We start from the raw sequence: 15,919 nt of genomic DNA, 5'->3' as shown, positions 1-15,919 counted from the left end.
CTATAGAGATGTGATCCCCCCCCCCCCAAAAAAAAAAAAATCAAACGTGCATGCGAGAGCATTCAATGGGGATAATGAAGTCCATAAGCAAGCAATGCAAAGGCTGTATTTTCTTTCAATAATTAGTTCGTATGGAGTTGTCTCTTTTAAAACATTTTAAAGCAACACGTGTTGCGTTAAACAGACTTACAAATGCTTTGTTTTGATCAGTTTAGATTCTGAAAGGAAATTACTCATCTTGTGTAAATAGGACTGCCGTCCTGTTTACTTTGCTGCCCTTCCATTTTCTTAATTTTTTCCTCTCTTTGTTGAAGTGTCCATCTCACAGTTAAAGATATCACGTAAAACGGATGACCATTGCTTTAAAATGACCCCATTTGATTAGGCTCAGTATTGGTGGCGTACATACAGCACGTGGCACTATTAAAGTCCATGTACATCATTAGCAATCAATTTGATCAGGGAAGTCACCATGTTGGACTGCTTTGCTAGGTCATATGCAAATTAGTCCCTGTGTGGTTTGTAGAGATTCCTTTTTTTTCTCTCTCTTTTTCTTCTTTCTCTTCCTCCTAATAACCTCGAGCAAAAACTAGCCAAGTCATTTCTATCAGTGCTTCGATATATCAATACAGCGCAGTGATGATGGAAATCATTAACGCCCCGGACTCTGCAAGGAGTCCTATATACGGATAGCGCCTGGCAGCTGTACAATAGGGTCAGACGGTCCGGCGGGTTGCGCAGAGTTTTTCCCACGGTCCCCCTCGGCCGCAACGCGGGATCTCGTCTACCGTAGATTTGCGAAGTCCTGCCCAACACATTTGCAGGGGATTAACCGGACCAAGTGTAATCATAAGCTGCTTCGCCAATAACTAGCACGTTTCATTGCTCCACCGCCCGACGCTCCCCCTCCCTTACAGCACAATTACACACGATGCCCCTCATTGACGGTGAATTAATGAAATAACGCTTCAAAAAAAAGCTAACAACCTGCTGATCTGACTGGCTTCTATGTGGCATTCCAGTCATTTGATAGATGCCGCTAACCGTTATTCCGTGTCTATCTCATTCATGATTTGCTCCATTAGTTCAACGCGTACATATAAAAAAAAATCGTTACAGGTTGATTTTTATCTCTCGAACAAAAAGTAATAACTAAACTAAAAAACGACTCAGATACATCTCACCATACTTATCCGTGGGAACACTTTTTGTGCATAAAAATGTTGCAACTATAACTCGAAAGCAAAAGGTATTCATATCACAGGCGGCGGGGAGGACAGGATGGAAGGGGGGGGGGTGTTGGTGCGTGGTATAGCGAGGATATGAAAATAGCATTATTCATACATGTTGATTAAGAAACAGAATGAAAACAATATCACAAATCAACCGGGCTTAGTCACGCAAACAGCCTTGACTTTTAATGACACAGAAAACACGCTCTTTTCTCATGCACCTTATCACCATTCTTTACATCAGAAGCGTGCGGATCAATGTGGGGTGCAAGAAGCACAAAACATCTTGTCCCACCCGTCGCTATGCATTCTTTCACTCAATGGGACATTCTTTTTGTTGAAAGGTTTTTCTTTTTTTTTCCTGCTCTAATAAATAGATTTTGCTTTGTCTTTCTGAGTCCAAACAAACATAACTTGACAACCGATCATACTCTCTCCATTGGTGTAAATTATTGATGGAGAAATCGTTTCAGCGAAGGGGAACATGTGCAGTTACCAGGATGCATAATAGAGATCAATAACTTTACTACAATTATCAACACACGATTAATACTGCTATCATATCAACGTGTGTCAGTCTTGTGATTCGGATTATAGTACAATGGTGTACAAATAAAAGGGGAAAAAGGAAAGAAAGCAAAATACTATATCACACAAACACGAATGGAACTAAAGCATAGCTGCATGTTATATGGATGATCAGATTTCCTTTTTGTTTTGTTCTGATTTGTTTTCTCAAGAATAACATGATAATAACGAACTCATCGATACTATTTTCACGGTATAATATTGACATAAGCTCACGGGTGTTTTGTAACTAAATAACTAAAAACAACGAAATGATTCAAAACAATTTCTTATAGAAGGGATGACTGTTGTTTGGGATTCCTGTAATAATGCTTTAAATAAGTAATTAAGATGCATGTTGGAAACCATCCCCTGGTACGACACACACGGAAAGAGACGAAGAGGACAGAGAGAGAGAGAGAGAGGGAGAGAGAGAGAGAGAGAGAGAGAGAGTGGGAGAGATGGAAGGGGGCAATCAGCTCACATTGATATTTAGGTTATAGTTCGTTATTCCGAAGGTTTGTTATTCCGAAGGTTCGTTATTTCGAAGGTTCTTTAGTCCGAAGGTTCGTTATTCCGAAGGTTCGTTCATCCGAAAATGTGATAAGGTTTGTTATTTCGAAGGTTCATTAATTCGAAAAAGAAATAAGGTTCATTATTCCGAAAGTTCGTTAATCTGAAAATGAAACAAAACTCGTTATAAGTTCGTTACGGACCCTATTTCATTTCGGATCAACGAACCTTCGGAATAACGAACACTATTTCACTTTCGGATGAACGAAACTTCGGAATAACGAACCCTATTTCATTTTCGGAAAAACGAGCCTTCGGAAAAGCGAACCCTATTTCATTTTCTGATTAACGAACCTTCGGAATAACGAACAGCACCCGATATTTATTATGCAGATTCATTATTCATATGCTAACTATTGTTACTGAAAGCCATGGGAGCAGTGATTATTGTACATGTGGTATAATATGGTATATATGGTATATAGTATATGGTATATATATATATATATATATATATATATATATATATATATATATATATATACATACATTTAAAGACAGATACAGATAAAGCAAGAACAGCACAAGAACAGCATAAAGCTTTCACATGCGCTCACACTCACACACACACGCACACACGCACACATACACATATGAATAGTGTGTGTTTGTGTTTTTATGTTGATAAATGTAACAATTTCCCAGACTTTGATTGTTAGCGATTGAATGATGAATTGATGAATGTCGCTCAATCAAATCTTTAACCCTATAAACTTGTATGAGATCAACCAGTAATAAAAACTGATTGTTGCATTCTACAAAAAAGGCGTATACAGTGCGTGTGTGTGTGTGTGTGTGTGTGTGTGTGTGTGTGTGTGTGTGCGTGTGTGTGTGTGTGTGTGTGTGTGTGTGTGTGTGTGTGTGTGATATGAGAAAGGAAGGAGAAGTCGGTGCGTAGCTTTGACATCATTATTCCTCCTATTGTTCCTCCTTTTCAGAATATAAATATATATATATATATATAAATTCGAGGGAAATATAACTACGTGTATAGATACATCAACACAATTTGATTGACAGTTATTGTGATTACCAGTGAGACCGAAATCGAGCGAGAACAATAAACACAAACGTCACACAAAATTCCTACAAGTAAAAAACAAACAAAACAAATCTATATGAAATTGAAAAATAAAGCAATAAACATAAAAATGTCAACGTCCGCAAGCAAACGTACATATACAGTATTGATTTACTTTTCCACTTCCTTACTATTCTGTAGCAATTTCATAATATTTTTCTAACAAAAGTCAGTCTATGGTGTTTATGTCTGATTCTTATTCAATACAGTGAATGCATCACGGCATAAGAATACCTTCAGCATATGGTGGGGAACGTCCTCCCCGCTGACTCGGCCCATGCCAACGCTTACTGGCAGAGGGTATGGACGTAGGTGGACGCAACGTCTTGTTTTACCCGGGGCTTTGTTCATGGGGCGCAACCCTCAATTAACGTAGCTAAGATTAGCTCACATGCCATCCCCCTCCCCCCCCCCCCCCAAAAAAAAGCCTACTGATGGAACAAGGCGAATATCATTTGAATTTACAGAGCGCGGCATTTGCATCTTTCAATTGTTCGCCCCTCTTTGTTTCCATTCATCATCCCTCTTCCTCTTCCTCCCTCCTCTCTCCCCCTCTCTTTCCCATCTCTTTCTCTCTCTCTCTACATCTCTCTTGCCCCCTCTCCATCTCTTGCCCGATATTCATTGGCAGGTTATTGACAGAGCTTCTGAAGGCGCTTTCAGGGCGCGGTCGGGCGTAGCACAAGCGTGGGAATCGTCTCGCCTACAAATCTCTGATTGTTTAATCCCTCGTTCAGTTTCCTTGGCAACCGTAGCAACTCGCCTAATTGATTACAACAATGCATATTTTGGACCCTAGCGGCGGATTTATGTTCGCCTGCATCGGGGACGACATTAACGAGTCGTGACTATGGTTATTGGCATGCTTTTTTTCATGTTTTTTTCTTGTTTTTTTTTGTGGCTTTTTTGCTTTCACCAAAAGACGAATCATGACACAATGTCGTAAACAAACTCATTATTTTGGTCTACTTCCAAAATATTATCAATATCTATAGTTATGGCACCGTAAACTTCACAGCCAACGACAAGGATACAGAATGATACGCTCCACCACACAACGATGAGAAAGTGTAACAAAGAAAATAGGACAAACGAGCTCACCTAGTTCTTGCTATGTTTTTTTTTTTCCGAATATTGTTTTCATCTACAGTAATGGTCACAACCTCACTTCTCAAGCCCCTCTCTCTCTATATTTATCAATCCATTATGCATATGTATAAATGATGCGATGGAGAAAAATAAGAAAAATGAACTGTATTGAACAGAACTAGATACATTTATAGAGACAGACATACATACATGTATTACGTACACGTACATACATGTATATTACGTAATATATTACATAATATATTAGATAATTTATTGAGATAATGAATCAGTTCCAAAACGCACTTCCATAAACACACTTTATTCACTATAACAAGGGGGAAATAGTCTGCCATGGTATGCATTTTTACAAACTTTACTTAACATGGGCTTTAAAATATCTGATTAGCCCTCATGCAGTTCTATTTCAACTTTGCCTTCAAACTGGTTAAAGTTAAGCTGCATACAGAATAATCTCATCGATATACATTTATGATCTATCATAATCATGTAAGAAAATCGAATGAGAAGTACGAACGTTAATATCAATTTGTGTCCTATGTTTTCTTCCAAGATGCTAACTGCGTTCGAGTTGATATGCGTTCGACATCACACGTATTTTCTACATCGCCAAGATAACGTTTATTCAAACCATGTGATGTGGTATTTGTCTTCAAGCTCAGGTCACAATGCGAACAGTGGTCTTAAACGAATATTTACTTCGTTGTGGAATGCGATTGTGATAAATTTGGATGCAAAGTAATCGTTCCCGGGCCCGAGTGTTCTTTTGTTAAATTTTTGAATGACACTTTGGTGGAAGAGAAATATTTCTTTTCTCAAACAATTGAATATTCTGTGGCGTGTCAGCAAATTCTACCATAATATGTACCATTTCTACCATACCATTCTATTCTATTGTACCAATTCCACCATACTATATGTGTCAGCAAATTCTACCATATGTAATGTATTGCAACATTGTATGGGGCAACTGTAGCAAAACCAAATTGAACACAATTTTTCTTCTCCAGAAAAAGGCTCTTCGTATATGCACACATTCAAGTTTTTTGGCTCACACTGATCCCATATTTTATCGCCTAAAAACTCTAAAGGCCCATGATATACATTTATACCTAACTGTCATATTTATGTATAAGCACATTCGAAATTTATTACCATTTTTCCATAATGCCCTAGTAACCAATGACCATATTCACCCATACCCTACCCGTCGTTCCCATGATTTTCATTTAAGTAATCCAAAGCTTTTACTTGCTCAAAAGTCGATTAGACAACACGGTCCGGATACATGGAACACTCTTCCTGAGGAGTTGAAACAGTGTGCCTCCTTGTTTTCATTCAAAACAAACTTAAAGCAGCATATTTTACTACAGTATACTTCAAATACGAATTAAGCACGAATAATTTATATGACTCATGTTGGTCGCATGTCGTTCCCTCTTCCAGCAAACCAATTCTATTATTCTAAATTCCAGCCTATCTGCCCCTGTGCACTTTCAAGCACTTGCATGCACATTCACCACCATCACACATCAGAGTTTATTTTCCCCTGCTATCTTCGCAGCAGAATTTGTATTGTTACGAATCTAGTACGTCCCTACCTTTTCCTCGGGCCGGCCATCTTTTCAAGCAATGCTTACAATGGCGGCCCTCTGCATTATCGCTTCTTAAATACAATATTGTTATTGTAATCCCTGCTGCATAGACCTGCATACTGTAATATTATATCATTAATTTCCTTTCATATCGTTGTTTATGCAAGTCAAACGACTCTGTTTCAAATATACTTTTGTATGTTTCCCATGTTCATACTGTACTGTAATTTATGTATATATTGATTTGCAGAAAATAAAGTATCTATCAAACAATATATATATATATATATATATATATATATATATATATATATATATATATATATATATGTGCATATACTGTATATACGTTTGTGTGTAGGTGTGAATGTAGTTTGCTTCGCCAGCAAGATACAACTGTTTGATATTTTCTCTTCCAATTTGAATACGTGCGTCTGTGTGTGTGTGTGTTCTTTATTGCTTTATTTTATACGAGATGAGATGTTCCCTAAATTTCCCTGAGATCCGTTGTCAAGGAGACTGAAGGACTCTTTCTGTTTAGGGGCCTTCATGCACAAATCATCCCATGCTTCTTGAACAGGTGTCGCGCATGGTCCTGTTTCAGCTTCCGAAACACTGCAAATAAAGCGGTGGTATCATAACTGCCGCTGAATTGGATTCAGGGTCGAAAAAGTAAACTATCTGAAAAGTCTCTGTCACAGAGACCGTATGTAAAAAGGATGATGATATACAAAGATGATGATGAAGTTGATACTGATGATGATGATAATGATAATGATGATGATGACGGTGTTCATGAAGATGGGCTCAATGCTGTTGATAACGATGATGATGATGGTGGTGATGATGATGATGATGATGACGATGTTAATGAAGATGGGCTCAATGCTGTTGAAGATGATGATGATAATGATGATGATGGTGGTGATGATGATGATGATGGTGGTGATCATGATGATGATGACGATGTTAATGAAGATGGGCTCAATGCTGCTGCTGCTGCTGCTGCTGATGATGATGGTGGTGGTGGTGATGATGATAGTGGTGATGATGATGATGACGATGACTATGTTAATGAAGATGGGCTCAATGCTGTTGATGATTATGATGATGATGATGGTGGTGGTGGTAATGATGATGATGGTGGTGGTGATGATGATGGTGGTGATGATGATGACGATGACGATGTTAATGAAGATGGGCTCAATGCTGTTATTAATGATGATGATGATGATGATGACGACGACGGGGAGACGATGACTATGGTGATAACGATCCTATGCAACTCCTCCTAAATGTTAATGATACGATCAATGTGCTTTTATCATGCTCATATAAATACAACGCTTTCTAGCATTTGGGGATGCTGTCATTGGTCCTATAGAAGAGCCAAAACCAATGACTATATATTTCTCACATTAATACTTGATTTCGATGTGTGTTTTCTTGATATTGATTGTTGACAGCTGGTTGAGTATCGTCAATGCTAGAGTATAGAGGAGGAGAAGGAGTATAGTAGTAGTAGTAGTAGTAGTAGTAGCAATTATATACTAAAAATAGTAGTATAGCAGCAATAATGATGATAGTAATAAAGATGATGATGAAAGCTTTATCGTGTTCCTGAACTTTTTGTCCACAGGTGCTGTAACCCCGTTCCGTCAGAAACACAAGACACCCAATTCCGGCCGTGTAAAATCCCATCCCATTTTGACAACTGCTGATTTGAATAAGTCTTTACGTCACATATTCAGAAATTGCTTAATCAAAATCCGTCTGTATTTTTTTTAGCATCAATTATAGAAATGTTTTGCACACAATGAGTTATATCTCTAAAACGTTTTTACATTTCGAGACGTTATTAACTGTGATATCAGTATAGGAATATTTTACAACTTGCCATAACCACTTCACCCTGCTCACAATAGCAAGTTTGAAACAGTAGAAAATATGAAATTGAATAACGATAATCAACAATCTGTGATACATATTTTGAATAAAAAAAAAGTTTCAGAATTTGCAAACCTATAATTGACATCAGCAGAAGTCAACATAGAATTGACTGTCGGGCACCTTTAAAGGGATGGTACAGTATTGGTGGATATGAGAATTAGGCTTTTAACTTTTTGCGAGATACCAAGAAAACACTTATGAAATAGAACAGAGCATACCATTTTAAGAAGAATTCAAATTCATTTGATGAAAATCGGATTTAGAATGAGTGAACATCCAAAAGTGATCATAATAAAATGTGGGTCCCACACTTTATTCGAATGGCTCTGTTTTGGATGTCTCAGCCATTTCAAAACCAATTTTCATCTAATAAACATTGAATTTTGTGTGTTCAATTGACTTTGTACTTCATTTATGTATGAAAAAGAAATTCAGAAATAAAATCAGAATCAGAATCAGAATTCCTCATGGAATTTCATGCTCTTTCATAATTATTTCATAAGAGGTTTCTCATTATCTCACCAAAAAAAAAATGTTAGAAACCTGAAATTAGGTCTCAACCAAAACTATACAATCCTTTAAGTCTGGACGAGTCCACCTGACCGCGATGTGTCCAGCTGCGGAGCGGATGTCCGACTCGCGTCGATGACCTGTATCAACAGGTTTACTCGGGGTCGCTTCGCAGCAAGCTCCCCGGGCCGACCATCCTGGCTCACCCCGCAACCGTCGCCAGTCCGTCGGCGTTCCACGTCATAGTGTATCTTGGGGCCGTCGGGCTGTATCATAGCTGCTGGGGGAATCTATACGGCAGTGCTTATTCAAAGTAAGAACTCGTTTGTGACATCGACAGCGGTGTGGATAACCGTTCTGAAAATTTAACCTGCGCAATTTCCACAATTTTGGTTCTACATGGATATTTTTGAACACAAACCTCACCACATTTTGACCCTATCGTAGCGGGGATTTACTCAGCTAGGATGACCTGTAACTTCGTGAAAAGTAAGATACTGTATCAGTTTCCAGGAACTGAGAAATCATTCATGAAATATCTATTGACAAGTATAACAACCGTATACCACGGGGTCTTGGCGATGAATCCAAAAATATTTACATGACAAAAAAAAACAGAAACAAAAACAAAACAAAACAAAAAAAAACCCTTCAACTTGTGCCTTTTCGTGGTACAACTTTTTGCGTGTGTCATTTCCAATCATTATCTTGCAAAGTAGTTCTCCGTAATACTTTGTAGGACCTACTTAGCCTACAAGTCCTCGTCAAATAAAAAGGTTTATAGGAAGCATGAGGCACGAGTGCGTTCCAAGTTGAGCTCAAACCAGAAAGATGAGAACCTCCCTGCTCATTTCCCGGCAGTTCAGTAAATGTGCATTAGTAATAAGTAAATTCAAATCATGCTTAAATTATAATGTTCTTGGTATGACTGTTTCAGATGCTCTAAGAAAATGATTATGGCTTTCTCAATCCTCAAACATAAGCTGCTATATCAACGTAACTGAATCAGTGCACGTCAAAAAGAGTATACCATTGTATTTCACTTCAACCTCATCACATGATTGGTAACGACGGAGAGTATCATAAAGTAATACGGAATATTCTGATTTCCACGCCCGTCACGGTCTGCTGATTCTCCAGGCGGCTGGTATGGTACTTGCAGGGTATTGTTGATTCCATATAAAAAAAAACAACAAAAAAACAAACAAATTTCTGATTTCCACACGGTTTGGAGATTCTACAGGGGGATTGGTATGGCCCAACCCACCGAACTAGAAAACTGTTCTGTAGTTTTACAGTATTACACGTAAGCCATGAATGTGTTCGACCAGTAGATGGCGCTCTGACAAATTGAAACGTTGTCTTTATGGATTCACTGTATTGTTTATGCATGAGGTATGATCATCATGTCAAAGATACTAGATGGGCCGTGTACAATTGTGTACCGTAGCTAGCACTATTGCCTCTTTACACGAACGACTTTGATCTTTGTCGGTTGGTTCGAAACTGTGAACTCTGGTGTCTAGATAATCCTATTGAGATTCACGAGTCCGTATCCTATTTCCTACGTAACTGGTATGTACATACATGTACTGTATACGTTACTTTCCTTGGTTTGAATGGATGACAACTAACTTAATTTTGTCCCAAACACTCGCGCGGTGCGTCTTCCCGCATTCGTTGTGAATACATGCGCTCGTACATCCCCGATCGTAATAGTCCCATTCATTGACAATCAAGTCTGTATAGGCTTGAACGCATATGATTCTTTCCACGGTCCACCTCCCTGTTATTAATTATTCCTAGTCATACTAAAATATGATATCTACAGATGTAGGCTTAGATCAACCATCATCATCATCATCATCATCATCATCATCATCATCATCATCATCATCATCATCATCATCATCATCATCTGTAAAATACGGGAGTGTAAGGACAAAGGTACTAAGGTAGATCCTGTCGACTCTCTCTCCCGGTCGTCAGCGCTTGGTAGCACGAGTAAACAGTCTTTATAGCAATTTAGACGTTTCTAGCGTCTAATTTATATCAAGCGTACTGTATTACTAGCGTGGGCGTGGATGTTGGACAATTTCAAAACGTTTGTCTGACCAGAATGTGTCTAAACCATGTTTGAAAGAATCTAGACTATGCTATTGGATGTCACAAGTGATGCAGTGACACCAGTGTCAAGTGATGAGGGCAAACTGTTCGAGTGTTCCATGATTGGATGACTCTTTTGCTAAAAATAAAAACAGTTGCTGCAGATGTTCAAACGTGACAATGGGTGGCAAATAATTTGAAGGGATGGCCTCTCGTTCGTTCCACGATACTGTGATTGTACAAAGAAGGACTGTGGGTTGATTCTGTGTATACCATGTGCGTTATGTACTGTTGTATTTTGAAGACCTGGATCATGTCCCCTCTTTCCCTCCTGTAATGCAACAGATACAGATTAAAGGGACTGTACAGTACTGGTTGAGGTGGGAATTCATGTTTTGAACATTTCTAAGTGAGATAAAGAGAAACCTCTAATGAAATATGAAAGAGCATAAATATACAATTTTAAGAAGGATTCAATGTTAATTTGATGAAAATTGGTTTTCAAATGGCTGAGATATCCAATAAAAGGTGACATGCCACACTTTTTATTAGGATCTCTTTGTTTCATCTTGTTTTGGGATATTTCAGCCATTTCAAAACCAATTTTCATCAAATAAACTCTTGATACCCCTTAGAATTTCATGCTCTTTGACATCTCATAGCGTGGTTTGTGAATATCTTGCAAAATGTTAAAAGCTAAATCCTCGCCTCAACCAGAACTGTACACACCCTTTAAGCTTTACGAGTCTCTCACTGTATGAAAGGGTGCTGAGTCCAGGAAACAGTTTGGTTGTTGTTCTGCGCTGAACAGCTTTGATCCTTCTGTCATCTGTAATAAACCTGGGTTTCCATACGACACTGCAATATTCCAAATGCGGTCGAACCAAAGCCTTGTACAGTGGCAGGAAAATATCTGGTTTGATGTTAACGAAAGCACGTTTAATAAGGCTTAACATTTGGTTAGCCTTCTGGATAATCTGCTGTTAACGACATTGACATAGCTCCATATTGATATTATTAGTATGATCGAGTATTATTTAACAGGTAGACCTCTGCTTGGGTAGATGTCTATATGAGATGAGTTTACACAGTTGTTGTAATCATTCCATTCCATATCCATATTTATCATTACTTTTCTCTTGACAACAGAAGCCAAAGCAGTAATCATCCATCATGATGATTGAAATCACCCTGAATGACAGACTGGGGAAGAAAGTGAGAGTCAAGTGCAAGTATCCTTTGCGTTCATGGAAGAGATGATCATCGTCATTTCACTCTACAATCACAATGGGTTGAAGAATGTTGATAAGTGTTTGTGATTGTCAAATATGGTTTGCTAATACACAAGGTGATGAAAATGTCTATTAATCACCTCTCACAGAGCGGAGAAACTCCTATCTGAATTGTGCTTGTGGTTTAGGCATAGTCATAGAATGTATTTTTTTTTTCTTATAATACTCTGGTGACTATTCCATTGATACAGCCAAAGTAGAATGTACAGTGTATGTAGCACACTTATTGCATACATGTGTTATGTGTCCATCTTAATGAGAAGTGTTTATTTCCTTGACTTGTTCCTGACACATGTTAACCTGTTGAGGACGAGTCCCGAGTATACTCAGGAACGGATTGCCTGATTTTCCTCAAACTTCACAAATGTTTTCGACTAATATGGCTGCATTCACTTAGTTGGCCACCATATTTGGCCAAACTCCACCTCTGACAGATGAAAAACTCTTAAATTGACACAAGTATGAATGACTCCTTTGATGGTGATTATTTAGAATAATTTAATGGATAAGTCAGAGAAGAATGTACAACTGTAATAATCAGAAGCCTCAGATTCATCAGAAATGGAATATATATGGTTCTCACCATTACAAGTGCCTTTTTTTTTTCTATGTAGGGATATCTCTCGTGCTGTTTCGAAACTTGCAGGCATAAAATTCAGCTTTCCTTAACAGCATCTTTCCACCAACTCAGCCAGGATGACACTGTGGGAGACCTGAAGAAGTTGGTTGCAGCGCAGACGGGAACAAAGTGGGATCGAATCGTCATCAAGAAATGGTACACCATCTACAAAAATCACATCACGATACGAGATTGTATCCTTTCCCAACTGGGTGTATGTGGTTGATAAGCTCTTGATATGGGAAGGGGGGGGGGGGGGAATTTATCATTTTCATACTTTTTTTTTCTTTTTTCGTTTTTGACAGTGGCTCACATACTTTTTCATAGACCAAAGATGAAGTGGGTTTGTTTTTGTGTACGTGCAGTGTATTGAGTGTTGTGTTCAGTATCTAGATAGAATCGAAGTTGTAGTTACTATGATGCGAAGGGATAGAAGAAAAAGGACAAATTGTCAATTGGAGATGGGAGAGAGAGAGAGAGAAAGGGCTGTGTGTCAGAGAGTGTACAACTAAGATCCTAACAAGAATTCATGTGGCAAGGTTGTAGTGTCAGTAAATGTACTTGTTCATTTTTTTTCTGTGGACTTTGAGGATCAACCATTGCATGATTTTCCAAGCATTTCTCAGTGATGCATTTTTGTTACTGTAAAAGTGGAGATTTTTGCGGTGTTGAAATTTTCACGCATTTCGCGCAACCAGAAACTATCGCGAAAATAAGAGCACACAAATATTTCTGCTTGCCATACCTTCCAGTAGTTGATGTCTTGATTCCGCGGAATTAAAAACATGCAAAACTCTTCTTACCCTGCCAAGCGAGAAAAATTAGTCGTGCAGAAATATCCACTTTTACAGTATCTGATATTGCCAAAGAAGAGGTCCCTGAAGCTGGAAATGTACCCATGAAAGCAAGCCCTTCAGGATATACCAGAGAAAATGATGAAGCATTTTCATTAATTCTGTTTACTTCTTAGGTGGTTACTTATATTCCCCGTATGATGAATAGAAATCACATTAGTAGAGAGACTATGGAAAAATTTTTCCTTGACAACTTCATAATCCAGACGAAATATCTGATGGCGACAATCTGGAACTGTACTACCAGTGAGAGGCATCAGCATTGACACTGAGGGGTGTGCGGAACCAGAATTCCTCAATGTCGGGGGTGCAGGAATGCACCCATACAATGTATATGGACTCTTAGCATGATGGAACTGTATTTTCTATTACACCAGCATCGCATCCTCTCTTGATCTGTTGCTGAAGACAACCGCTGGGGAAAATGGGAAAAAGTCAGACTCGGAATGGCATTGAAGTGTATCCTCAGCTTGTAGTGCATTTCCATGAAGTGGATGCATTTTGATTGCTGAGCAAACAGACAAAAGAAGTCTAGTGAACATGCAATTCTGGATGTAATATGGAATTCGGTCATTATCCCGGAGAAAAACTGTCAGTGAGAAAAAGACTTGGTTGGGAGGGGGGGGGGGGGGGGGGGGTGGAGGGAGGGGTGTTTCATCACTTACTTTACTGCAGGTAGAATGATTGTGAATGTTGTGTAAAGTGCATCTCAGCTGTGGCCAAATATCTTGTTTGCAGCTGTGAAAAGTTTTTGAATGATTGAAAGGGATTTTTTTTTTTTTTTTTCAGACCTGCGGCATTGCGTGTGTCTCAAGCACAGAAATCATGAAGAAATGTAAATAAGCAGTTTTTCCCAACAATGTAAAATTCAGAGTAAGGTATCAAACAAGTGGGCACTTGCATTCATAATGTCAGCTATAACATACAGATGACCTGCGGTTAAACTTTGAGTGGCTTACAAATGAGTTCTACTTCCTCGTGGAAATAGGTAAACTTTTGAATTGTAAGTGGACTAACCTGCTAACTAAACTTCCTGTGAATGCACTTTGATGAGCTACTTGGTAATGGGATGAGATAAAAACATAGTTTCTCCTGTTGTCAAAACTTCCTAATGGTGTTACAGTATTATCCTCGCCGCTGAGAGTATCTGTAGTTTCCTTTCATCAATGTGTAGTGTTTCGTAAAGAGCTTCTGGGACTTTTATTTAATAAGAGTAGATCCCCCCTTTTTTTTTTGTGAGGAGGGGGGTCATGTTTTGGATGTGGGCCTACTGTTTTCTGTGACATGGCAACTGCATATCATTTGTTTGCCACCAAACAGCCGTGACCTTTGCACAGTGTTTATGGAAGTACATTGTACCAAGTAGCTGTTTTCTAACAGAGGGATTCAGTTCACTCTATCCACAGCGACTATCGGGCAGCGTAACAGCAGTACAACTCAGTTAACTATTGAGTAAGATGTGTTTGCTGATGTCCAATTCAGATTAAAACTTTCCTTCTTTCCTCCCCTGGCTAAATGGAAGTCATTCCCGTGCATCACACACAAACATGGTTTTCTCCTCTTACTGTGCGTCTTTAAAAGGGTGTATCCCTTATTGCTTTTTTTCTAATGTCTGCATTTCACCATTTAGTTTCACCAGAGGATTATGTCTTTATGTTGTCCTGAATCTGTCTGTGCATGTTCATTTTTATTATTTTTCTTTTTTTTTGTTTTGTTTTACCATGGTGTTTTTAGAATCACTACAAGAATTATGAGATTTGGTCTTTGTGTGGTACACTAGTTAAAAGGGATGGGTACAGTATTGGTGGAAATGAGAATTGGGCTTTTAACTTTTTGAGAGATACCGAGAAAACACTTATGATATAGTACAGAGCATACCATTCTAAGAGGAATTCAAAGTTTACTTGATGAAAATCGGTTTGGAACTGACTGAAACATCCAAAAACAAAGTAAAACAAAGCGATTGTAATAAAGTTTGGGTCCCACACTTTACTAGAATAGCTCTTTTTTGGATATCTCAGCCATTTCAAAACCAATTTTCATCAAATAAATGTTGAATTCCTCGTAGAATTACGTGCTCTTTCATATTTCATAAGAGGTTTCTCATTATCTCACCAAAAAATGTTAGAAACCTGAAATAAGGTCTCAACCAAAACTATACGACCCCTTTAAACATTGTTGATCATGCTACAATAAGTTACAGAGAATTTCCATTTTGCACAGTTATAGATTGATATATTGCTCTTGTACTTCTGCTTCTTCTTGTTCTTGTTCTTCTTGTTATAATGAAGTCTGTCGTAACAGGCATTTTCTTTAATTTTATTGAAATTGCAGTATAGCAGAACAAATAAAGAATATGAAGGTGTATGGATAATTATTGTTGGACCTGAGTTTGTGCTTTGTTGTAACCTGGTTCATGATAGCAGGAGT

At 38.3% G+C, this 15,919-nt stretch overlaps 1 protein-coding gene across 2 annotated transcripts; it reads left to right on the top strand.

Annotated features, from left to right (window-relative positions):
* The first annotated feature begins 9,610 nt into the window (after positions 1–9,610).
* On the top strand, positions 9,611–14,100 carry LOC140240720 (ubiquitin-like protein 5). 2 transcript variants are annotated; one of them, XM_072320484.1, is made up of 4 exons: positions 9,611–9,623; positions 11,876–11,956; positions 12,708–12,829; positions 13,696–14,100. In XM_072320484.1, the coding sequence occupies exons 2-4, from the start codon at positions 11,898–11,900 to the stop codon at positions 13,737–13,739; spliced, it is 225 nt and encodes a 74-aa protein (XP_072176585.1). In that variant the 5' UTR covers positions 9,611–9,623; positions 11,876–11,897; the 3' UTR covers positions 13,740–14,100. The 2 variants fall into 2 exon arrangements, with proteins under 2 accessions (XP_072176585.1, XP_072176583.1); XM_072320482.1 differs by lacking the exon at positions 9,611–9,623 and adding an exon at positions 10,056–10,193 and having other exon boundaries at positions 11,874–11,956.
* The last annotated feature ends 1,819 nt before the right edge of the window (positions 14,101–15,919 follow it).

The sequence above is a fragment of the Diadema setosum genome, chromosome 17 (assembly GCF_964275005.1).
Source record: "Diadema setosum chromosome 17, eeDiaSeto1, whole genome shotgun sequence".
Classification (NCBI taxonomy): domain Eukaryota; kingdom Metazoa; phylum Echinodermata; class Echinoidea; order Diadematoida; family Diadematidae; genus Diadema; species Diadema setosum.
The sequence above is the reverse complement of the archived record's forward strand: the minus strand, read 5'-3'. Positions and strand labels throughout refer to the sequence as shown.

Coding starts and splice junctions, on each gene's coding strand:
- LOC140240720 (XM_072320484.1), top strand. CDS start 11,898: ATGATGATTGAAATCACCCTGAATGACAGACTGGGGAAGAAAGTGAGA. Junction 11,957..12,707: donor AAAGTGAGAGTCAAGTGCAA/GTATCCTTTGCG, acceptor CCACCAACTCAG/CCAGGATGACACTGTGGGAG. Junction 12,830..13,695: donor TCACATCACGATACGAGATT/GTATCCTTTCCC, acceptor TTCATAATCCAG/ACGAAATATCTGATGGCGAC.